The sequence below is a fragment of the Cuculus canorus genome, chromosome 11, assembly GCF_017976375.1.
Source record: "Cuculus canorus isolate bCucCan1 chromosome 11, bCucCan1.pri, whole genome shotgun sequence".
NCBI classification, from domain to species: domain Eukaryota; kingdom Metazoa; phylum Chordata; class Aves; order Cuculiformes; family Cuculidae; genus Cuculus; species Cuculus canorus.
This window is the reverse complement of record NC_071411.1, coordinates 22,773,646-22,797,357: the sequence shown is the minus strand read 5'-3', so window position 1 is coordinate 22,797,357 and position 23,712 is coordinate 22,773,646. Positions and strand designations below refer to the sequence as shown.

At 46.4% G+C, this 23,712-nt stretch overlaps 1 protein-coding gene across 1 annotated transcript in view; it reads left to right on the top strand.

Moving 5' to 3' along the window:
* BICD2 (BICD cargo adaptor 2) overlaps positions 1 to 23,712 on the top strand; it is a 49,676-nt gene that overhangs the window by 3,792 nt on the left and 22,172 nt on the right. The window contains 1 exon segment of the mRNA XM_054076878.1: positions 2,019 to 2,232. Coding sequence (XP_053932853.1) covers positions 2,019 to 2,232 — 214 coding nt within the window.

The window sequence follows — 23,712 nt, the reverse complement described above, 5'->3', positions numbered from 1 at the left end:
GTGGCTGCTCCATCCCTGGAGGTGTTCACGGCCAGGTTGGGTGGACTTAGAGCAACCTGATCCAGTGGGTGGTGTCCCTGCGCATGGCAGGGGGTGGAACTGGATGGGCTTTGTGGTCTCTTCTGACCCAAAGTATTCTATGATCGCCTTTTTTGATGGTAGTGATATCCTGGTATTTTTTGCTAAACTAAACAGCCTTCATGAACATCTTGTTTTCAACCTTGTGCTTCAGGGCATCCCAGAAAATGTGAAAGTATACCTGGCATACTTTGGGTGAATTTATGAATTTTAGGACCTGCTTCTGGTAAGGAGGACATCTGAAGAGATAGATTGAAGAAGAAGGCAGATGAAGCAGTGCTGTCCTGGATTTTCACAAAGCCTAGAGTGGTGCTTTGAGCATGGGTGAGATCAGATGGTGTGTTTCTGAGCTATTCTGGTAGAAGTTCCACGTTTGAAACTCTTTAAGTGTTGTTTCAAGATTCATAGACTCAGAATCATGGAATGGTTTCCGTCAGAAGGGGCCTCAAAGCCCGTCGAGTCCCCAACCCCTGCCATGGGCAGGAACACCTCCCACTTGATCATGTTGCTCAAACGCCCATCCAACCTGGCCTTGAACCCCTCCAGGGATGGGACAGCCACCACTGCTCTGGGCAACCTGGGCCAGGGCCTCCTACTCTCACAGGATAACATTTCTTCGTAGGATCTCAACTCAATCTCCCCTCTTTCAGCTTGAAAAGAAGCCAAAATGAAGCCAGCAATGCATAAAACTATTAAATGTAAATGGTTTTTTTTTTACATGGGTTACTAAATGTTAATAGCTCTTCCACCTTTATGTTTAGCATTGTGCTCCAAGGCTTGAGGCAGTCCCCAGCTCTGAGAGATTATGGGGTTCCTTGCACCTTTCTTTGAAGCATCTGGCATAACCTCTGTAGAAGACAGGATATTGGATTAAAAAAAAAAAAAAAAAAAGAAGCCTAGTCCTCATCTTATTTGGCATTTTCTGTGTCCAGATACTCACTGCCAATAATGCCTTCCTCAAAAAATGCTGACATTCTCTTTCTATTGGTAAAGAAATCCACGGCCTAGCATCTGCATCAAAACTTTTAGAAGCAATTAGTCTTTATTCTCAAGAGTTTCTTCCTTATCAGTATTGCTGAGTTCCTTGATTGAATCCTGCTTGGACTCTGCTATCTGGCCAATCAGATATGGCTTTTGGTGTCCTCCATGCTCTAAGAGTACATAGTGCCCAGATTTCCTTTGCCTGCTAGAGATTTGTCTGTCTATAAAAGGTGGATCTCAATTTGTTATGGAAAGACGGTGTATTTGAGAAGCTTGCGTGGTTTTTGCTATCCCTTTAACATTTATGGAGATCTTAGGTATTAGGCTTTTAAGCTGCTTTGCTGAAACTCATTTGACAGGGCTTGCACAGATGGTGTGTTACTTTCTGTCTGAAATGTGACGCTTTTTAATTTCCCTTGGGTCCATCTCAGTGAATCTGGTCTGGAATTTCTTCAATGGATATTTGTTGTATTGGACATGCTTATCTGAAATAAAATGTAGTCTCGTAAGAAGCAACGTGTGGGTGTCTGGAACTGTAGGCTGAGCTGGCACATTCAGTATCTGTTCAGCCTTAATACTTCCAATAATTACTGTACTATTAATGCATCTGGTCTTATAGATGTAGTAGGAAAATACTGAAATCTTCTCCTCTTCAAAGCCATTGTTTTCCTGTGCTGCTGGTGTATTGCTGAAGAGCCAGCACGAGGTGATTAATGGCACAACAGGGTCTGGTCATCTTGCAGTTGTCTGTTTAAAAAATAAAAGTGCTGCTTTAGCAGCAGCTTCAAATCAATATATGGTCGTGTCCCTCCCACAAGGGTTTATATAAGGTTCTACATTAAGTGTCTTGTGCGTCACCGAAACACTGTTGGGTGCTGCATGTTGCTTCAAGAGCCCAGTGTTGGCCCTGCGGAAGTCTGGGTTTACTATTAAGAAATTTGTTTTTCTGACCATCCTAGGCTTTTGGGCAGGGCCCACACCAACCACAAGAAGGTAGCAGCAGATGGAGAGAGCAGAGAGGAGACCTTGATTCAGGAATCGGCTACCAAGGAAGAGTACTACATGAAGAAGGTTATGGAATTGCAGACAGAACTGAAGCAGCTCAGAAACGTCCTTGCCAACACCCAGTCTGAGAATGAACGCCTTAATTCTGTTGCGCAGGAGCTGAAAGAGGTGAGTGACAGTGCACAGCGTACACCACAGGTGGTGGTGGGATTCTGTTTTCTTGTGCTGTGTAACCAAAATAAGGAAAATTCTTGAGCTGATCACTAGCTAGTGAGTATTGTCAGCTGCTAAGATGGTCTCAGCAAGGGTTACATTCAGCCGAAGGTGGTGATCCAGCAGTGCAGTAAATCCAAGCTCTCTGGTTCCATCCACTGAACCAGCCTGTTGTGGCCGCAGTGGTTCTGACCAGGATAAACTCACTCTGCTGTGTTCAGATGCCTATTAGCTCTGCTGTAACCACTGTCTTGTGTCCCAGCGTTTTGATAGATCCATGACTGCGTGTCTGAGCCACGCTGATGCTGTGGGTTCTGGTGCATCTGTACTCTTAGTCCAAGAACTTTAAAAAGCAGAGGAACCTGTTCAGTCCAAGCACAGAGATGCTTGGATTTGCTTTTTCTACCTCACTCACGAGACACATTTTCCTTGCTGCAAAGTATTTGGGGCATTTTTTTTTCACAATTTCCAGCCAAAATTACAAGGAATGTGGGAGCATAACAAAACACTGAATTGCACAGAAGGGGTTATAATGAAGTCTCTAGTCCTGTGTTTTCTCTCATGAAAGTGATGGCTTTTACTTTTCCATAGGTTGCTTAACTTACTACCGTCGAGGTACCTTTGACTTTTAATTGTTTTAGTATTGAAACTGCCTATTTCTGAGGAGAATAATAGCTGAAAAATTGACCATAAATGTTTACTTATGGAATCTGTAGCTCAGCAGCAGTCTCTGTGGCACTGATGCAGAGAAGAACTTTTTTTTTTGAGAGCTTAAAGCATTGCGTAAATTTAGACTGAGTAGAAGTTCCAGAGGCTGTAGACATAGATGGATGTGGCAAACAATCTGTGATTATTCCTCATGACTTTCTTTCACTTTTCTTTGGAGTATCAGGTACTGGACTTGTGTGGCCCTGAGATAACAGACTGACCTGACCTGCCAGGAGGGGAGGTTCTCTGAGAGCCCACAGCTTCGTCTCAACATACTCTACATGACCACCACTGAAATCAGAAGTGCCTTGTTTAAGTTCTTTAGGACACAGTAACAAATAATGTGGATAATATTTGATGGTACAATTCATGAGGAGATATAGGTTCTTTCTGTTGGAGACACAGTGGTTCCGAGATGCTTCTCTTTGGGATACAGCAGAGAAGTGTATTTGTAGGGCAAACTGTGGATCAAAAAGGCCAGTCAAGGTCTCCTTTAATGTCGTGAGTCCTAACTGTGGGATAACAGAGCTGGAATCAGGCCATGTGCTCTTCTTTAGGCAAGTAACCACACACATCTCTTCTTGTTATTTCCTAACCTTTAAGAACAGCTTAAAAGAAAAAGATCCCTGCCCCTGAGGCAGCATCATGTCCATAACGGATTCCGAACTCCAATTCCAAAGCATGCTGACCGGCACCTTTCAGACCAGCTACCAGTGTCACAGCAGCAAAAGGGGGATTTTTTCCTCTAGATGCTGCTGTGTTTCAGCCACCTTTGCTCGTTGCTACATTTGCTTTACACAGCCCTCGGGTAAGCTGTCAGTTTGTAAGGGTTTAGGGTGGCTCTTTCTTGGGCTCTCTTTCCACCATCAACCCACGCACTGGTTTTGCACAAATACACGCTGTGTGAGCTGGACCCCAGTGAGAACTGAGGCAGAGCAGGAGGAGGGAAGGTGGGTGATGTCCAGGCTTCTTGTGCAGATTTTAGTGTTCTTTCAAGAATATTTTAGGCTCTCTTCTGCTGAGTGGAGGAAGATGTGTTTAGTTATAATGACATCCAGAGGACTTGGACAAGCTGGAGAAGTGGGCTGGGTGAACATCATGAAGTTCAACAAGGCCAAGTGCAATGTCCTACGCTTGGATAGGGCAAACCCTGGCATCAATACAGTCTGGGAAACGACATGATTGAGAGCACACCTATGGAGAAGGATTTTTGGGGGCTGGTGCGTGACAGCTCCACATGAGCTGGTGATGGGCGCGTCGCAGCCCAGAAAGCCAACTGTGTCCTGGGCTGCATCCAAAGCATTGGGATCAGCAGGTAAGGGAGGGGGATTCTGACCCTCTGCTCTGCTCTGGTGGGACCCCACCTGGAGCCCTGCATTCAGTACTGGAGTCCTCAGCACAGGAAGGACATGGAGCTGTTGGATCGAGTGCAAAAGGAGGCCACGGTGATGATCCGAGGGCTGGAGCACCTCCCATCCGAGGACAGGCTGAGAGAGATGGGATCTCATCATCTCTGAAGATGTGCATTTGTGAATTGCATTTTGGGTTGAATGGTCTTTTGTAGGAAGTAGTGGGGCAAGGTGTGTGAGCAGGCATACCAGCCTTCTCCTAGCCCACAACAGCCAAGTCAACGTGGCCATCTTGAGGGAGTTGACTTTCCTGTGGTTTTGGGCATGTATCAGAAAGTGGCAGAAGTTCATAGGCATTGCTATTTTACCATTGTTCTCCAGGTAAGTGGAAGCAGGAGGATATGCAACAGGCCTCCTGGAATCATTTCTAATAGCATATTTCAGTTGAAAACGTTGTGTGAGAGAAATCCAGGAGAACAACGTTGTGGCTAAGGAGCAAGATGGGCAGCATGTTTTCCTTGGTCCCTGTTGCCGTGCTTGGCTTTAGCCTGTCCTCATGGTGAAAGCCTTATGTTGATGTGAATCCAGGGGGACTCTGCACTGTACAAGAATGCTACAGTCTAAAAGGCTGAAGGTGGAATCTGATCTACTGTTTTATACTGCAGAGACAGAGAGGGGAGCAGCTGAGGGACCTGGGTCAGTTCAGTCTGGAGAATAAGAGGGCCGAGAGGCAAGCTTGTTGCTCTCTACAACTATCTAAAAGGAGGTTATGGTCATGTGGGTGCTGGTCTCTTCTCTGAAGTAACAACTGATAGGATGAGAGGAAATGGCCTTGAGTTGCACCAGGGCGGGTTTAGAGATTGGATATTAGGAAACGTTTATTACTGCAAGAGTGGTGAAGCCCTGGCAGAGGCTGCCCAGGGCAGTGGGGGAGTCTCCTTCCCTGGAGGTGTTTCAGAAATGTGTGGCTGTGGCACCTGGGAACGTGGTTTCGCAGGCACAGTGAGTTGGGCTGACAGTTGGACTGGATGATCTCAGAGGTCTTTTCCAACCTTAATGATTCTATGAAATTCATTCCTTCATTTTTCCTGACTACTGATGAAAGAAAAAACTGCTGTGGTTCTTCTCTGTCTTGTAGAGAATGTTTGTAGGTAGATCTAATCCTTACAGTGTATATTTTGGAAGTCCTGTTTTATTGCCTATTGGGAGAAGTGACTTGCAGGATGTCTAGGGGAGCAGGAAAAATTGACTTTGGTTGCAACTGTTTGGGATTTGATCCACATAAGAGAAAGGGTTTGGAAGTTGTTTGTGTGTTCTCTGGTCAGGCAGAGGGCTCTTCCTGCCCAAATTGAAAGAAATTTTATAAGAAAGTGGAAAAAAAGTCAACAAATAACTGACATTGAAAGTGTGCTTTATTTTTAAGGGAGATTTCCTTGTCAGAGCTGGCTGCAAAATTTTCTCTGCTGTTTTGTAGCTGTCTGATAGGATACATAGTTTAGTAGGCACAGTAGTGCTGGGGCTGATGATTGGACTAGAAGATCTTAAAGGTCCTTTTCCAACCTTAATGGCACTCTATGATACAGAGTTCTGTTGCTGTTTGGACTGTTTTGAAGAGATCTGTTCAGTCCCTTAGCAGTGGCGGTAAGTTGGAACAAGATGTTGACCCACAATGGTTTCAAGCAGATTCAAGACTATGCGTTTCAGATACCATCATTCTTTTCATCTCTGCTCAGGGGCACTTGGGGGGAAACAGTGAGTTGGTTTTTGGTAGAAGAGTGGCATTCACAGAATCATAGAATTATTTGGTTGAAGGGACCTCAAAGCCCATCCAGTTCCACCCCTGCCATGGACAGGGACACGCTCCCACTGGATCAGGGGCTCCAAGCCCCATCCAGCCTGGCCTTGGACACCTCCAGGGATGGGGCAGCCACCACTGCTCTGGGCAACCTGGGCCAGGGCTTCCCACCCTCACAGCAAAACATTTCGTCCTCAGATCTCATCTCAGTCTCCCCTCTTTCGGCCGAAAACTGTTCCCTCTTGTCCTATCCCTGCAATCCCTGATCAGGAGCCCCTCCCCAGCTTCCCTGGAGCCCTTCCACTACTGGAAAGCTACTCTTAAGATCTCCCTGGAGCCTTCTTTCATGAAGCCACCTCTCTCAACCAATCTTCGAGGCCATCCTCTGGACACACTCCACAGCTCCATGTCTTTCCTGTGCTGAGGACTCCAGAACTGAATGCAAGGCTTCAAGTTAGATCTCCGCAAGCGAGCAGAGGGGCAGAATCGCGTCGCTGGCCCACTGCTTTGGATGCAGCCCAGGACACAGTTAGCTTTCTAGGCTGCGAGCGCACACTGCCGTGTACCTGGAGTTGCTGCAGCAGGCACAAGTGGCTTTGATGCTTTCTGCTGGATTACCCAACTTTTGGGCCTGTTAGGACAGGCTGGCAGGGTGGTTACCACAGATGAGTTTCACTGCTATGCCTTTTGCTGGCTCAGCAGCTTCCTGTGCCCTGGAAGAGTCACTGGAAGGAGTAATTGCTCTTGAGTAATTGCTAATTGCCATTCCTTTTTAATTTCTTTCATCTCTACTGTTTTTTAGCAGCATCAAAGCAGATTCCATAGGATGACTGGGCTGTGAAATTCATGAGGTGGCCGTGTGCAGAGTAGCAGAAAAATAAATGAGTTGATTCTTTCCCAGGAAAATAAAAGATGTTCGGAATATGTAAAACTAAAGAAAATATATGTTAATATATGTGCTTTTATACATTAGAAAAAAAGCTGACATGACATAGTACAATATAATAGGTAATAAATAACAGGTGGTAAAACCCCACAAGTTACCAGCAACATGAATAACTTTATTTCTTCAAGGCTATAAAATGGAAGCTGTTTTTCTGAGGTTTGTTCTGAAGGAACTTCTTGTTCTGCATAGCCTTTTCAAGAAGGTGTGTGTCACTTGAAGGACAGCGAGCATCCTGCAGTCACCTGGTCCTGCTCTGCGCAGGGGACTCTTTTTTTCTGTTGATACCCATGGGGCCCAGAAAGCTGATAGTATAGCTGTGATATTGCTGTGTCCAAAGATATCATAGTCATACAGTGTCCTGAGTTGGAAGGGACCCCCAAGGATCATTGAGTCCAGCTCCTGTCCCTGCACAGGGCAACCCTGACATTCACTCTGTGTGGCTGAGGGCCTTGGCCAAAGGCTTCTGGAATATTGTCAGGCTTGTTGCTGTGACTGCTTCCCTGGGAGCTGTTCCAGTGCTCCACCACCCTCCCGAGGGAAAGAACCTTTTCCTAATGTCCAACCTAACCCTCCCCTGGCATCTTCTTGCCATTCCCTAGGGTCCAGAGAGGAAGAGCTCATCGCCTGCTCCTCCTCCTCCCTTGTGAGAAAGCTGTAGAGCACGATGAGGTCTCTCCTCAGTCTCCTCTTTTCCAGGCAGAACAGACCCAGTGACTTCAGCCATTCCTCAGACGGCTTCCCCTCTAAAGCCTTTACCAACTTTGTGCCCTTCTCTGGACAGTGCACAACAGATACCCCTGAAGCCATGGAAGGAAGCCTCCAAGTTTTGTCTTCCCAAAAAGATCTACCAGGAGCCACGTTCAAAGAAGGAATGGCTATTGATTATAGCAGAGAAATACATGGAAACATTTTATTGTTCTAAATTACAGGCTGTGCATTACTGGTAAATGGCCAAAAAATGGTTTCAAGTAGTTTGTTGCAGTGCATTCTAATTTGAAGTCCTATGGTTTCTGCGGTCTGAGGTTGCTCATTCTGCATTTCTGTGTATTTTTAAATAGACAGAGGCAGCAGGAGTTAAGTTTTTCTATGTTTTTAATCATATAGATATCTGTGACAAGTGGTGTCCTTCAGGGGTCGGTACTGAGACTAGTGCTGTTTAGTGTCTTCATCAATGATACTGACAGTGAGATTGAGTGCATCCTCAGCAAATTTACGGTTGACACCAACCTGAGTTGCCACACCAGAAGGTTGGGATGTCCTCCAGAGTGACTTGACAAGCTGCAGAAGTGGGGCCTGCGTGAATCTCATGAGGTTCAACAAGGCCAAGTGCAAGGTCCTGCACCTGGGTCAGGGGCAGTCTGTGGTTTCAATACAGGCTGGGAGATGTTGTGATTGAGAGCGGCCTGCAGAGAAGGACTTGGGGGTTCTGGTTGATGAGAAGCCTGAAGTGAGCTGGCAATGTGCGCTTCGCAGCCCAAAAGGCCAACCGTATCCTGGGCTGCATCAAAAGCAGCGTGGTCAGCAGGGCAAGGGAGGCAGTTCTCCTCCTCTGCTCTTGTGAGACCCCACTTGGAGTGCTATGTGCAGTTCTGGAATCCCCAACATAAAATTGAGAGAAATCCAGGAGATGGAACTGTTGGAACGGGTCCAGGGGAGGCCATGAAAATGATTAGAGGGCTGGAGCACCTCTGCTATCGGGACCAGGCTGAGAGAGTTGGAGTTGTTCAGCCTGCAGAAGGGAAGGTGCTGAGGGAACCTTATAGTGGCCTTCCAGTACTGAAAGGGGCTCCAAGAGAGCTGGGGAGGGTACTTTTTACAAGAGCATGGAGTGATAGGACAAGGGGGAATGGCTTTAAATTGGAAGGGGGAAGATTTAGATTAGACATTAGGAAGAAATTCTTTATAATGAGGGTGGGGAGGCCTGGCCCAGGCTGCTCAGGGAAGCTGTGGATGCCCCATCCCTGGAGGTGTTCGAGGCCAGGCTGGGACAGATTTTGAGCAACCTGATCCAGTGGGAGGTGTCCCTGCCCATGGCAGGGGAATAGAACTGGATGGGCTTTGAGGTCCCTTCCAACCCAAACCATTCTTTGATTCTATGATTGCTGTAGTATTTCTGGATGTATTACAAAGGTCAAAGAAACTTAAGATGGTGGTAGTCATATAGTGAAAATATGCTTGTAGAACAACACTGATCTCCTGTCCACATTTACATGGTGTAAACACCTTCCCCACTCTGGATAGTGTCTGATTCTGTAGCACTGCATACAGAGAGAGGTGAACAGCTTAGAGAAGGGAAAGATGAAAGAATTATTGTCTTTCTAGTGAGAAGCGTGGAAAAGAAAGGAGGAAAACATTATTGATTTCTAGAAGAGTTCTTTCCAAGCAGGAGGGACAGTAGCAGTGGAGGACATGCAGCTTTTGGAAGCAGAAATGTGAAGAATGGATTAAGAATGGCATTAAAATGGTGTCAAATGTAGAAAGTGAGGAAAAGGCATATGCTCATGGAGAATATGACTTGGAGGAAGGGAAAGGAAGGTGACTTTAATTGTAATTGGGATGAAGTAGCTGGAAAGCTTTGGAGGTTGATGGTAGGATTGGTTGCTGTGGAACAACAGGACCTGGAGTTTTTACTTTTTGGGAAGGGCTTGCCTCTAGGATGTACAGAGTTGCAGACCACATGGAGGCAGAATGAGTTGGGAGCTAAACTAGACGTAGTCACCAAAGAAATGGGAGCAGGTCTGTAGATTTAGAGAACTAGGCAAGAAGAAAATGAAGGACTGGGGTGGAGTGTTGACAAAGAGCAAGGAGCAAGCTCTTTTTGTAAGGAGCTAAAACAAAAAAAAAAAAATCTCTTCATTGCGGAATATGGTCAGCTTTTGCCAGAGGCCTCTGTACTAGGGCTTTGTGAGAGGATAATGCTTCAGCCTTGCAGAGTAGAATCATGCAATCGTAGAATCATTAAGGTTGGAAAAGACCTCTAAGCTTATCCAGTCTGACCATCAGCCCAGCCCCCCCCCCCCCCCCCACCCCTGCCTACTAAACCATGGCCTGAAGTGCCACGTCTTCACATTATTTAACCCCTCCAGGGATGAAGACTCCGCCACTGCCCTGGGCAGCCTCTGCCACTGTTTCACCAATCTGTCAGTAAAGGAATTTTTCTAATATCCAATCTGAACTTCCCCTGGCACAACTTGAGGCCATTTCCTCTCGTCCTATCACTATGAAGCTACCTGAGTGCCAGCCTAACTACTATATGATCCAGAGGTGGCCAGAGTTGGGAGTAGATGGATGCAGAGGCCCAGTGTCACAGCCGAGTTACCTGGGAAAAAACCCACAAGTAAGCACATTCATGTGAGAGAGCTGAGCACTTTGCACAAACTTTTATAAAGCCAGATTGCAAGGTGGTGAGTCATGGAGCAAAGAATATTTTGTTTAGAAAAATAAAGGAAAAGACTTCAGCATTTTCTCTTGCTGTGTCTGGTGAGCTGTGAAGTGTACCTTCCGAGGGTCCCACTTGCCAGTCCTGCTGTGATTGTCTAGGTGGCAGGGCTGGTACCACACATCGCCGCCTGCGGTTCTGTCCATTGTGCAAGAAAGACTGCAAGAGGTCCATATGTCTGCATGTGATCTTGTTTGCCCTGAAAGCTGCTAGGAATTGCTGTGCTTATCAGCACTGAGCTTGGGAGTAAGACAGCAGCGTGATACAGCTTCCAGTGTAACACTTTGGGGATAAAGATAGTTCTTCCCTGTTTCTCCTTGGAAGAGGCTGCCCAGGCAGCGATGGAGTCCCCAACTCTGGAGGGGAATCAAAAAGTGTATGGCTGTGGCACTTGGGGATGTGGGTTTAGTAGGCATAGTGGCATTGGGCTGATTATCTTAGAGGTCTTTTCCAACCCTAATGGTTCTATGATTCTGTGATTCTTGTTCCAGGATCCATTGGCAACCCTTATTATCTAATGGAAAAGCCTCAGGAGTACGAAGGCTTTTGAAGAGCTGATCATATAATGCTCCAATAATTCCCTAAAGCAGCGTGTGGAAGGTATTCCGTGATTCACTGCTGGGTTTGTGAACTGTATATACAGAAGCACATTTAAATAATGCTAAAGCACATGGAAGTGTTGTGTGTGAAGTGAGTAGTGTGGCTGGAAATAAGCTGCTAAACATGCTCAGAATGTGCAGTTGTCTACAATGCAGATTGGGAAAGCTCTATTTCCAGCAGCAGAGCGATGCCCAGCCTCTTTCCTGAAGGTGCTGAGGCCTGTCACATTCAGTCTGCAGGACTGGATTTCTTGTCTTTTAATGTGTTGGAAGAATAAGAAGGGTGACAGCATGAATAGTTTTGTTTCTGTTTTTTTTTCAAACTCCTGTCTTTTGTCTGGTGCAGGGGGTTGGGAGGCGACGGCAGAGATGGGATTGCAGCACACCTGCGTGTGGGCTCAGCATGTTGCAGGCAGCTGCAGATGGCAGCTGAGTTCTTCCCATCTCTTCATTTCATTGTGTTTTTGTACCAGCAGCTTCCTTTTTTTTTTTAATGTTTTTGGAGAATGATGGGAGCTGAGTGTTTTTACAGGGAAGTGCTGCGAAATGGCTTGTATCCATATGAAACAGAATAAAAAACCCATTCCAAAGCAGAGGAATTGTCATGGAGGTTCAGTTGCTGTGCTGTACACACATTCAAAGGAGGACTCTGCTTGTGTATTGTTGTGGACTGATATATTGAGAGGAAGGGTGTTAACAGCAGGGTTTCTATAAATTCAGCATCCAAAAATGAATACTGACATTTGGGGTGTTGGAAGTCACCATCTGAACTCTGTAATTTCAGATTTTAAAGAAACATTAAAATAAATTAATGTTGTTTCTGACATTATAAAAATCTATATATAGTTCTCAAAGTTCCAATCAGCAGTGAATATTCCACAATACTTTGTCGTTTGAGAATTAACCTGGCATCATACTTACAGAATCATAGAATGGTCCTGCGTTGGAAGAGACCTCCAAGGACCATCGAGTTCAGCTCCTTTCCCTGCACAGGACAACCCAGACATTAACACCATGTGGAAACATTCACACTCTGCTTGAGGGAGGATCTTTACGTTGTTCTGATGCTGGGTGCGTGTTGGTGCTGCAGTAGGATTAGTGGTTTTAAGTCACAGCTCCTCACAAACTTCATCTGACTTATAGTCTGCCCAGGGTTTCTGACGAGCAGGAACAGTGGGACAGAGAAAATCTTGTACACAGCTACAGTCTTTTAACTGATACAAAATCAATATTCACAGTTGAAAAAATGGCTGGAAAGGCTCTGATCAGTGCAAGAACAGCTTGAAGTTACTTTGCAAAACTATTAATTGGACAGGTTTAATCTCCTACAATCTCTGGATGAAATTTGTGCTTTGCTGAGAGTGTGATTTTTAGAATACTGAAGCAGAGAGATTGCTTAGCACTGCTTCCGTTCAAGTGGGAGACCCTTGGTGACCTGTCTGAGCAAGACTTGTTTGGGTCAGATTGACATTTTTTGAGCCAAAGCAAAGAGTTAGTACTACGCTGTGCCTCAAAGCAGTACTGCAGCATGCTCAGGAAAGCAATTCCTGTGTTCCACCCTGCAGTTCTGTGCTGGTCAGTTGACCTGCACCCTGGGGTTTATTTCTGAGTCACATACTGTAGGTTTTAAGAACGTGGCTTGTGACAAAACATCGCTCAGCCAGAAGCACAAAGAGTCAGCGAGAGGATGTGCCAGCAGCATCAGAAATCACATTGCTGTGCCATTGCCGCCCTTGTGACTGTATCAAAATATGTTCTGTTTTGTACCTTATGCTTTGGGTTTCAAGTTTAGTTTTGATGTACTTTTCTGATACTCCTCGAGGCCACAAAGATGATCTGAGCACCTCCCATCTGAGGATAGGCTGGGAGAGTTGGGCTTGTTCAGCCTGGACGAGAGAAGGCTGCAGGGAGACCTTAGAGGAGCTTCAAGTACTGCAAGGGGCTCCGGGAAAGCTGGGGAGGCACTCTTCATCAGGGAGTGCAGGGACAGGATGAGCAAGAATGATTTTCAGCTGAAAGAGGAGAGATTGAGATGAGATCCTAGGAAGAAATGTTTTGCTGTGAGGGTGGGGAGGCCCTGGCCCAGGTTGCCCAGAGCAGTGGTGGCTGCCCCATCCCTGGAGATGTTCAAGGCCAGGTTGGATGGGGCTTGGAGCCCCTGATCCAGTGGGAGGTGTCCCTGTGCATGGCAAGGAGTGGAACTGGATGGGCTTTGAGGTCCCTTTCAACCCAAACCCGTTCTTTGATTCTATGATTTGTGCTTAAGTTTTCTTTTTTTGTTTAGGTGAAATAACATTGGGATAGTAATGTATCAAGTCTCCCTCCCAGCTCCCCATAAATGCCCACTGGATCACCTACTGATGGAGGACAGGGTCCGGATTTTTTTTAATGAAATTGCTTAGTGTTCTCTCCCTTCATTTTGTAAGTGTAGCTTAACTAATTAACCCCTACTAATTTTAGCATTTGATTGCCCAGAAGGGGGTGTCTGCTGCTGTAAAAGCTCAGCAGGTCAGAGAAACCTGGGGTAGAAATCATAGAAATCAATAGTTTTGGAAGGGGACCCACTGGGTCATTGAGTCCAACCATTCCTAACACTCCCTAAACCATGCCCCTCAGTACCAAATGTATTCGTCCTCTGCTTGCCAGGCTGGTACCGGTCTGAGTTGTTCCTGATGTGGCCCGGTCTGAAGGGGAAATACTGAACAGAATAATCAGGTATTGAGTAATCGACACAATTAAATCCAAGCTGCTTCTGTGTGGAGTAGCTTAGGTCTGGAAGCTGGAGGGGTATCCTTGATTTTATCTTGGGTTATCCTGCCCTGCCGTTGCTGTAGAGATTGAAAAGACAACTATTTTCAACCTCATAAATAACTGGTTTAGATTCTGAGTTTTGAGAATATCTAAGTAGGTTCATAGTGTTACAGTCACGTGGCCACTACGAAACCAGTCAGCAGCTCCAGGAGAGATGTTTGTTGGGACGGCTCATGTAGAAGTTGTGTCAGCACATGCACTGGCAACTGCTCATAAGAACTGGGTGCTACCACTTTCGTTGTCATGGTATTTTGCCCTAAAATGCAGAATTTAGAACAGAGAGTAGCTCTTTTTGTGTCTTACTGATGGCAGTGGATGTCTTGGTGGTGATGCTAACAGAGGTGTTTAATCTTCACAATGTCTCAGCCATTCCCGTTCAGAGGAACTTGGACAGAAGCTTTTGTGGGAGGAGGAACCAGGATAGGGTCGATGAACAGAACTTTTTAGTGACAAAGGTACTCTTTGGTTTTGTTGCTGCAGTTTTGCCTACATGTAGGTTTTTATATAGTAATAATTTTAGTGTGATTTATCAAAGCAGTTCTTAGGAAAAATCATCCTTGTTTTGTAGAAAGAGGGCAGTGTGTTACTCTTACAAGGCCAAAGACTGATTTTTTTTTTATCCCCGTTGATTTATGGGAATATCGGTCAGTGGCCTTATCACAGGCACAGAGCATGTGCTTTGAGTGCGAGTGTGTAAAACAGCATCTTGCTAATTCCTGGTACCCGACTATCGTGTCCTGTAACCTGCATGCAGAACTTGTCTGCTTCCTCCAAAGCATGTCTCACAAAGAGGAGCTGCTGTGATGTAAATACATTCAGAACAACTGACCCTGTGGGTGGTTTTGGCTTTTCAAAGCCTGTTGCAGCTGTGAGGTAAGAGTTGAGAGGTAAAGGAATTGTCTGGAAACAGCACTTCATCACTGTAGATGCAGATCTGGTTGCTGTGTCCCCACATACATGTATTTCTCCAGAATACAAGGTAGATGTAATGTGCTGTCTGAAGAACAGCTGTGAAAAGGGAAGGAGATTTCATCATCAGAAAGTTAAGTCTGTCCTGCTAACTGGTAAACAAGGGCTGCTGAAAGACAATCCCAACTGCTTGGTTCCTGCTCCAGTTGTGATCTATAGTTTGTCTGTTTCAAAACAGCAGTGCAGGCTGTTCCAGCAGCAGCTGGGATTATGCCCATACTGATCTCCCTCTACTCTGTCCTTGGCTTCCGTCCCACTTCACTCTCCTTTTCTCTCCCGAGAGGTTCTGCCTCCAGTTTAATGCACGTTATCCACAGCATCACAGTGCAAATAAAAAAAAACCTGGGACTTAGGTACTTGCAAACTTGTGCAGTCTGTGTACGAGTGTGTTCTGTGTGAAGCATTGCTAGAAAATCTTGCTGTTGGATTAGAACACAGGAGCTTTGAACTTGGAATGCTGTAGTTATCCCAGTTTGGAGGCACGAACTGTGCTGGAGCCCGACTGCGGCAGGGTTCAGAGCTGTGCCTGCAGCAAGATATATGATGTCCCTGGCTGAAGTTGGCTGTTTCTGTGAATGAAGACTGGTAGAATCATAGAATCATAAAGGTTGGAAAAAAACTCTAAGCTCATCCAGTCCGACTGTCCAGCCTGCCCTCACTGTGCCTACTAAACTATGTCCTGAAGTGCCATGTCTACATGTTTTCTGAAACCCCTCCAGGAATGGAGACTCTAACCGCTGCCCTGGGCAGCCTCTCCCACTTCACCACTCTTTCAGTAATGAAATTTTCCTGATATCCAATCTAAAGCTCCCTTGACACAACCTAGAGGCCATTTCATCTAGAGGCCATACTATCCCTTGTTACCTGGGGGAAGAGCCAGCACCCACCTCACCACACCTCTTTTCCAGGAGCTGTAGAGAGCAATGAGGTTTGCTCTCAATGGTCAGAGAGGCAAGGACTATTCCATTAGCAGATCTTGCTCAGAAAGAAAAAATTCAGCTGTTTTTTAACCAGAATCACAGTATAGAGCTTACTGTATCCACCAGTTGAATGGTTTCCGGCAGCTGTTGAGTGCTTGAGTATTTCTGACCACCCCAGGCAGTAGAGGTAAAGGATGCCATTTTCAACTCGTGAACGGACCTGGCACATGTTCCTGTGAATGGAACCAGGGATGGTTATTGTCTCATGACTTACACCATGTACTTCTCTTCCTTTTGGAGCTGCAAGGCATTTTCTTCACCTCTGCTGTACTGCAGGAGTACTATGCCTGTAAAGGGAAAAACTTCTATTGATTTTTTTATCCAGTCCCTCTGTAAGGCTTCCATATGATGTAGAATCATAGAAGCATGGAATGGTTTTGGGTTGAAAGGGACCTCAAACCCCAACTAGTTACAAACCCCCTTGTCCATGGGCAGGGACACCTCCCACTGGAATCAGGTTGCTCCAAGCCCCATCCAACCTGGCCTTGAACACCTCCAGGGATGGGGCAGCCACCACTGCTCTGGGCCAAACCCCGGGCCAGGGGCCCTCCCCAAACCCTCTCAGCAACACATTTTCTCCCTAAGATTCTCATCCTCAATCTTCTCTCTCTCAGCTTAAAACTGTTGCCCCTTGTCCTGTCCCTGCACTCCCTGATCAAGAGCCCCTTTCTGTACTGGAAGGCTGCTCTAAGGGTTGTTTGTTTTCTGTTGTTTATTATTACAGCATTTTGCTTTATTTCATAGTATTTTCTATAAAGAAGTACATAAATGTAATCTAATGTGAGCAAGTCTTTCCTAGCAACCTCTGCTCCTTATAAAGTGATATCATAGGTGTCGTTAATTAGATAGATAACTCCTTCAGGATTCAGTTCACTAGAATTGTATGGAGTAGTGAATGAGCTCCTTGATAAAGACTTCTTACAAGCTTTCCCTTCCAGTGTGCTGCTGTTGAAACCTGCCTGGGAAAGACTCACCGCTGGTAACAGTTAATGGAAACTTTAAAATAGGCCTTTAATATTATAGTAAGGAAATATGAGTAATAAAAATAAGTGAGCCTCCAGCAGACCTCATTACCGAGGGAGGGCAGACTTTTAATTAAGAAGAGAAACTTGTACTTAGGATTATTGAAAATATGTGGTTTGTGGCCATTTCTGATGAGGCAAACTGAACGTGGGACATAACAGCCTGGGTAAAACTGCAGGTTTGGCCTGCAGGCATAAAGCACAGAGCACAGCGCAGAGCAGTTCTTCTCTCATATAATTGAAGTGGGAGGGGTTTTGGTCAATAAATCTCACTGATTAATGGAAGTATGTTAAAATCGAAAATCAAAAGTAATGGCAAAAAAAGCTTGACCATGGAGAAAAGCATTTAGGGGTTAAAGGAGGGCTAGAAAAAAGTGGCTTATGGGCATACAGAAACATAAGACTTGTTTTAGCGTGGTTAGAGCCACGCGAGACTGTTCAACACACTGACTGCCATGATGAGAAGAAAGGGCTGATAGTGTTAGAAGGGATTTCCTGCTGCTTTTCCACCAGGGTCACCATCTGTCACCACTTCTATCCCAAGGCTGCTCTGTACCTGGAGCGTCAGCCGCAACTGCTTTGCAGGACTTTCCCGTGTGGGGCTGAGGCACAGGGTATGGCAGGAGCAGCAGGCTCACTGCTGGTCCTGTTGGCACTGTGCGGGGCTGGAGTTGGGTCGGCTCCCTGGGAGGAGTCCAACAACACGTGGGTCCAGCAGACAGTGAGATGGCACCTCGGCAAACAAGGTCCCTGCTTTGCCAAGGACTGTGGTGATCTTGCAAGCCATATTCCAGCAGCATAGTCACTCTTAAGAGGATGAAGTGGTCTTCATGGGAGCAATGAATAGGGAAATTGGTCTGGTTTGAGTTTGCCACCAAACTCTCACAGTGGGTTGTGTGTCTTTGACTTTTCCAAAGACACCTGGTGCATTAGAGGTTTCTGGATTATGTCTTTCAGTTGGGAAATGAAACCCTGAGAGCTTTCAGGGGTCTGATATTAATTTCAGCAAATTACGCTTCAAAGTTTGCTTTGTGATCCTTGTTCTGTAACTCCTCACAGTCACCACAGCTTCTCCAGACAGAGCAATGTCTCACTCAGAACTTCTATTACTGTTTTCTTGTAAGGACTGCAGATACAGGGGATGACCTATGTTGATTGCTAGCTTTTAATAAGCTCTCTCAATCTGAAATAGAAAAAAAAAACCTATGTTTGGTATCACAATATGCTTTTTTTTTAATTGAGTGTGACTTAAAGCTGATAATTGGAATAACATTTTGGTACTGCTTTATTCCCCAAAGTGTGGCTGTAAACAAAGCCACAGAAGAGGCTGCAAAGGCTCTTTATATAAGTCTAGCTGGTTTATTGTTCACATTGTTTTCCTGGAAGTGGTCCTGTACCTGCGTTGGCGCAATCTCGAGCACAATTACAGACTGGGTGGAGATAGATTGGGAGCAGCCCTGAAGAGAAGGACCTGGTGGTGCTGGTGGATGAGAAGTTCCACTTTCTCAGGAAGCTCTTTCTCAGGGAGTGCAGGGGTAGAATAAAGAACAGTCTTCAGCTGCAAGAGTGAAGATTGAGATGAGATCTTAGGAAGAAATGTTTTCCTGTGTGAGTGTTGAGGCCCTGGCCCAGGGTGCCCACAGAAGTCAACGGCTGCCCCCATCCCTGAAGGTGGTTCAAGGCTGGGCTGGATGGCTTTCAGCAACCCGATCCAGTGGGAGGTGTCCCTGCCCATGGCAGGGGAGTGGAACTGGATGGGCTTTGGGGGTCCTTCCAACCAAAACCATTCCGTGATTCTATGATTCATCTTTCCAGTCCCTTCCTAGTTTGCATCCATAGGGAGAATTACTGCAGTTGGAGCTTGAGTTCAGCTATTCCCAAGGTATATCTGAGTTCAGCTGTGCTTCAGAGAGCCACATATTTGTGTCCTCCCAGGCCTGGGGAAATGACAGGAGAGCTGTTCAATGCAGTGGGCTGTTACCTCAGTTGCTGAGCTCTTCTCTTCCTTCTCCTGTCAGCTTGAGGGAGGTTAGAGAACAACCTTGAGCTTGTTTCATTAGCATCTGAAAATACAAACTCAGAGAACCCTTCAGCACCCACTAGCTGAGGCAGCAGGTGGTTCTCACTAGGTGCAGGGCTGAGCAGGGCTGCAGCAGAGCATCACCCAGCCCTGCAGGTGGTGGCTGTGGACACCTTGGGTGGCAGTGACCCTTCTTAGAGCTGGGCTTGGCTCCACCAGACCTCCTGAAAGGAATAGATGACAGCTACCTAACTATTCCTGAGCAAGGCCTTGGGAGGGTTGAGTGTTTTCCTTGTGGCAGGGAAGGACGTGGAAAGCTGCCAAGCATTTAGGCCTGAGATTTGAAAAGCAGCTGGAGTTAAACTGCATCTAGCAGTGATTTAGTGCAGGAAGAGGAGACCTGCAATAACGTTGTGCAGTGCCATCATAACACTGTGGGTATAAGTCTGGGTCAGGGTTTTCCGTCCAGACTCTCACACTCACTTGTGGCCGTGGTGCAGAGCCCAGGCCCACCTGGTGCTGCATGAGGACAAGCCCAGGTCTCTGGAGAAGTGGAGCATACCCGAGAGGGCAAAGAGGGAGTGGGGTTCCCTCTTGTGCTGCTGGAGCTTAGGAATAGTTCAGTTTTATAGGTTGTGAGATCACTCTTTGGAAACGACACCATCAGCAGTAACTAACTATTCCTGTTCTAAAATGAGTTATTTTGGATGGATTTAAAAAGTTGTCCTCTGATCTCAGAGACTTACCAGTGTCCTCCCGCTTTTGATCACAAAGGCTCATTCTAGTCCTCCCAGCTTCTTCTGTGCTATTTGATCTGTTTGTTTCTATGAAGACCCTGCACCCTTGCTGCTGCGTGTGTGCTCGCACCAGTGCCAGGCACCTTGTGTTCAGTGCCCACTGATGACGGGCCATTTGCGTGGGCAGCCAAAGCCCAGTGGGTCACAGAGGTGTGTTTATCTTCGCCTGGCTGTAAGCTTGCAGCCAGAGAGTATTGCTAGAGCAGGGCTGAATTCTTGTATGAGGAAAGTGAAACCAGTGTAAGTTGGGGTGGGTGCCAGGCAAAGAGAGGGATGGGAGGATGTACTTTAGATATTGCTCTGGATTGGATCAAATGTTTGAACAGGTAATTAGCAAGCAATACATTAGGTAATAGAGCATAATGGTAGCAAGACTTAATGCTGATTGAGTAGTCATAAGAGATTTAAATAGCTCCAGGACACGGCATGGAAACTGAATCTCAGCTCAGGTGTGACCCACTCGGCTCTGCCCTGGTGGTGGCTTCCACCTTGAGCACCGGGTGCAGTTCTGGGCAACACAGGATAAAAGGATCTAAAGCTACTGGAGAGCATCCAGAGGAGGACTCAGTGGTGGGGAAGGGTTTAGAGGGGAAACCGTTGTGAGGAGCAGCTGAAATCACTTGGTCTGTTCAGCCTTGAGAAGAGGAGACTGAGGAGAGACCTCATCGTGCTCTACAGCTTCCTCACAAGGGGACGAGGAGGAGCAGACGATGAGCTCTTCTCTCTGGACATGAGAGAATGTCAGGAAGATGTGCCAGGGGAGGGTTAGGTTGGACATTAGGGAAAGGTTCTTCCCCCAGAGGGTGGTGGAGCACTGAAACAGCTCCTAGGGAAGCAGTCACCGGCATCAAGCGTGACAATATTCCAGAATCCTTTGGCCAACACCCTCAGCCCCACGGTGGGAATATTGAATATCCCTGTCCTGTGCGGGGGTGGGAGTTGGACTCGATGATCCTTGGGGGGTCCCTTCCAAGTCAGGGCATTCTATGACTCTGTGTTTCTGTGATTATTGAACAGAAAAGAAACGCATGATAGTGTATTTCTTGTTCTCTGGTGTTACAATAAGCCCATCCTAATGTCATAGCTCCACAAAGCTTTGTATTCAATGGTTTGCAGAAAAAAAATCAATAAATCTTGAGCTGAGTCCATTAGGAGGATGGTGTTTCCATCATTAACCCACAGCCTAAGAAATCCTGATACGTATGTATCCATAGTAAGATGCTTTGTCATAAGGTAGAGATGTGTGGATAATAAGAGGATAGGTTAAAAAACCCAAAAACCAAATAACCAAATCCCATGCAATTATGCCCGTTTGCTACCATGGTTTCAGTGTTGCTGCCTGGCTTCCATTAATGCTTTATAGCTGTTGGGAGCGTTGTGTATAAGCAATGATGAATGGCTGGTATCATCTTTTCTCCACTTCCGTCAGAAGAATAAATGTGCTGTGAGCTGCATGGTATTCCATCTCCTCTTCTCTGAACATCTCTTGTCTTTGTTCCCTGTGGGATATTTCTCATGGAGCTCAGCCTGGCTGTGCTTTGGAACCCTGGACATGTCTCATGTGAGTTCCAGCTCTTCAGTCTTGCCGAAAAATGAAAAAAGAAGACTGCAGCTTCTGATAGGAAAGAGAAATAAGCTCAGATTTGCAATGTCACTCCGGGTGCATAAAACGGCATTCAGCCAGCCAGGTGTCAGGGAACTTCCAGAGGAGTTTTAGTCAGTGTTTGTTAGTGTTAGTGGCAGAACAACCCAAGGTGCTGACACAGATCTTCCCAGTGTGGTATTCGTGAGGCTCCTGGCCTGCTGCTGAGCCCACTGGGAGGGCAGAGCTGCCTGCAGCAGCATCCGAGATCCGTTTGGATTCCCGTGAGAGTGCTGGGGACCAGAGCTCTGCTGGTGGGCTTGGAGATTCTCACCTGCTTTAACTGCAGGTGCCACTGCTGGGGGAGTTGGTTTTATTTTTGTGCGGTTTTATTCCCCACTGTTCTCAGAGCAAAATGACATTCGAGAGAGGCACCTGGGAAGGGAGACTGCACTGAGTTCTCTCTCTCGTAGTTGTTGTGGCTCAGTAATTTTTTTCTGCATTAGATGTGATTAAAGCTTCACTTTGCTTCTGAAATCACACAAACAAAATACAATGTCTTCTGCTTCTGAGTGACCACAGCACTCTGCTTTCCTCGTTCCTCAGCAAATTGTACCATCTTCTGTCTGCAGTCACCCCAAGGCCTTTGAAAGCCAAGCAGCTTTCTAGCAGACAGACCATTTCACAGTATGACTTGTAACGACATGATGAAAGAGGAATCCAAACTGCAGTTTAGCAGAAAACCGACTTTAATAACACTGACCTCGTTTTTCTCTAGTGGGCTTGTTCTGAACAAGACGCCAAACTCACTTTCTATAAATTCTTGAAAATACAGCCTTCCTGATGCAAATAGTGACTGTCTCTACTTGGCTGTGTGGCCTGTTCTACTGGAATTTTTCTTCTGGGTGTGTTTACGTTGTAAAGTACTGCTGAGAGCATGCTGATTATTGTCAGTTATAATTGGAAGATGAATTACATTGGGAGGAGTGTTACTAGCTGGGTGAGGGTGGGGGATTCTGCCCCTCTGCTCTGCTCTTGTGAGACCCCACGTGGAGCCCTGCATTCAGTTTCTGGAGTCCCTGAACACAGGAAAGACATGGAGCTGTTGCAGAAAGTCCAGAGGCCCCAGAGGTGATCCAAGGGCTGGAGCACCTCCCATCCAAGGCCAGGCTGAGAGGTTTTAGGGTTTTTCAGCCTGGAGAAGAAAAAGCAGCTTCCAGTACTGAAAGGGGCTCCAGGGAAAGCTGAGGAGGAGCTCTTGATCAGGGGGTGCAGGGACAGGCGTGAGTGGGAAAGTTTTGCGCTGAAAGAGATGAGATGTTAGAAGAAATGTTTTGCTGTGAGGGTGGGGAGGCCCTGGCCCAGGCTGCCCAGAGCAGTGGTGGCTGCGCCATCCCTGGAGGGGTTCAAGGCCAGCTGAATGGAGCTTTGAGTAACCTGATCCCGTGGGAGGTGTCCCTGCCCATGGCAGGGGTGGGACTGGATGGGCTTTGAGGTCCCTCTCAACCTAAACAGTCAATGATTCTGAGAAATTCTTGCTGTTTCCAGCAGCAGGGGTGGTCAAAAGGGCCGCTTGCAGAATTCTTCTGAGGCAAAGCTGAGAGGATGGAGATGCTGAGACAAAGCTCTCAAGCAGTGAGAACAGGGTAGTCTGTGGAAGTGAAAAAATCACTTCCAATTAGTGTTTTTCCTGGGCAGGATGGGTGGGAGGCTCCAGTGTACCAGGAATATTCTGTAGGTTGGGAAGTTTGAGGGGTTTTTGTCAGGTAGATGAACACTCCATGGGGTTTTATGGCCACTAGTGTTCCTCTTGGTGGTAATGATGTTTTAAAGTGCTGTATGATTCACTTTGGGTGGAGGGATGGCTGTTAGTATAGCAAGAGCCTCTCCAGGCCTGCTGTTTGTGCTCCAAGTCCCTATGTGCAGGGCAGGGAAGGAAGGAGGAAGCCACAAAGTCCCTAAAAAGAGTCACAAAAATGTTCAAATACTCATCTGTAGGTCAGCTCACCTTCTGCACAGACTTGAGGAACACCACTTGTGAAAAAGATGTGCAATGGGTATGTGTCCTTAAAGTACTTGAATACCATTTTGTGGCCTGAAGTTGCGCCATGGGAGATTTAGGTTGGATATTGGGAAGAATTTCTTTACAGAGTGATAAAGCAATAGAAGAGGCTGGCCAGGGCAGTGGTGGAGTTGCCATCGCTGGAAAGGGTTCAAAACACGTGTAGCCATGGCACTTGCGGGCATGGTTGAGCAGGCACGGTGGGCAAGGGCTGACAGTTGGACTGGATGAGCTTGAAGGGCTTTTCCAACCTTCATGATTCTATTTGTGATTTTGTATGGGTAGCAGCAAACACTGATTGAGGAAGGATGTAGCAGCTTTTCTTTCCTGCAGAGCTCCCACCACTTGGTCAGTTC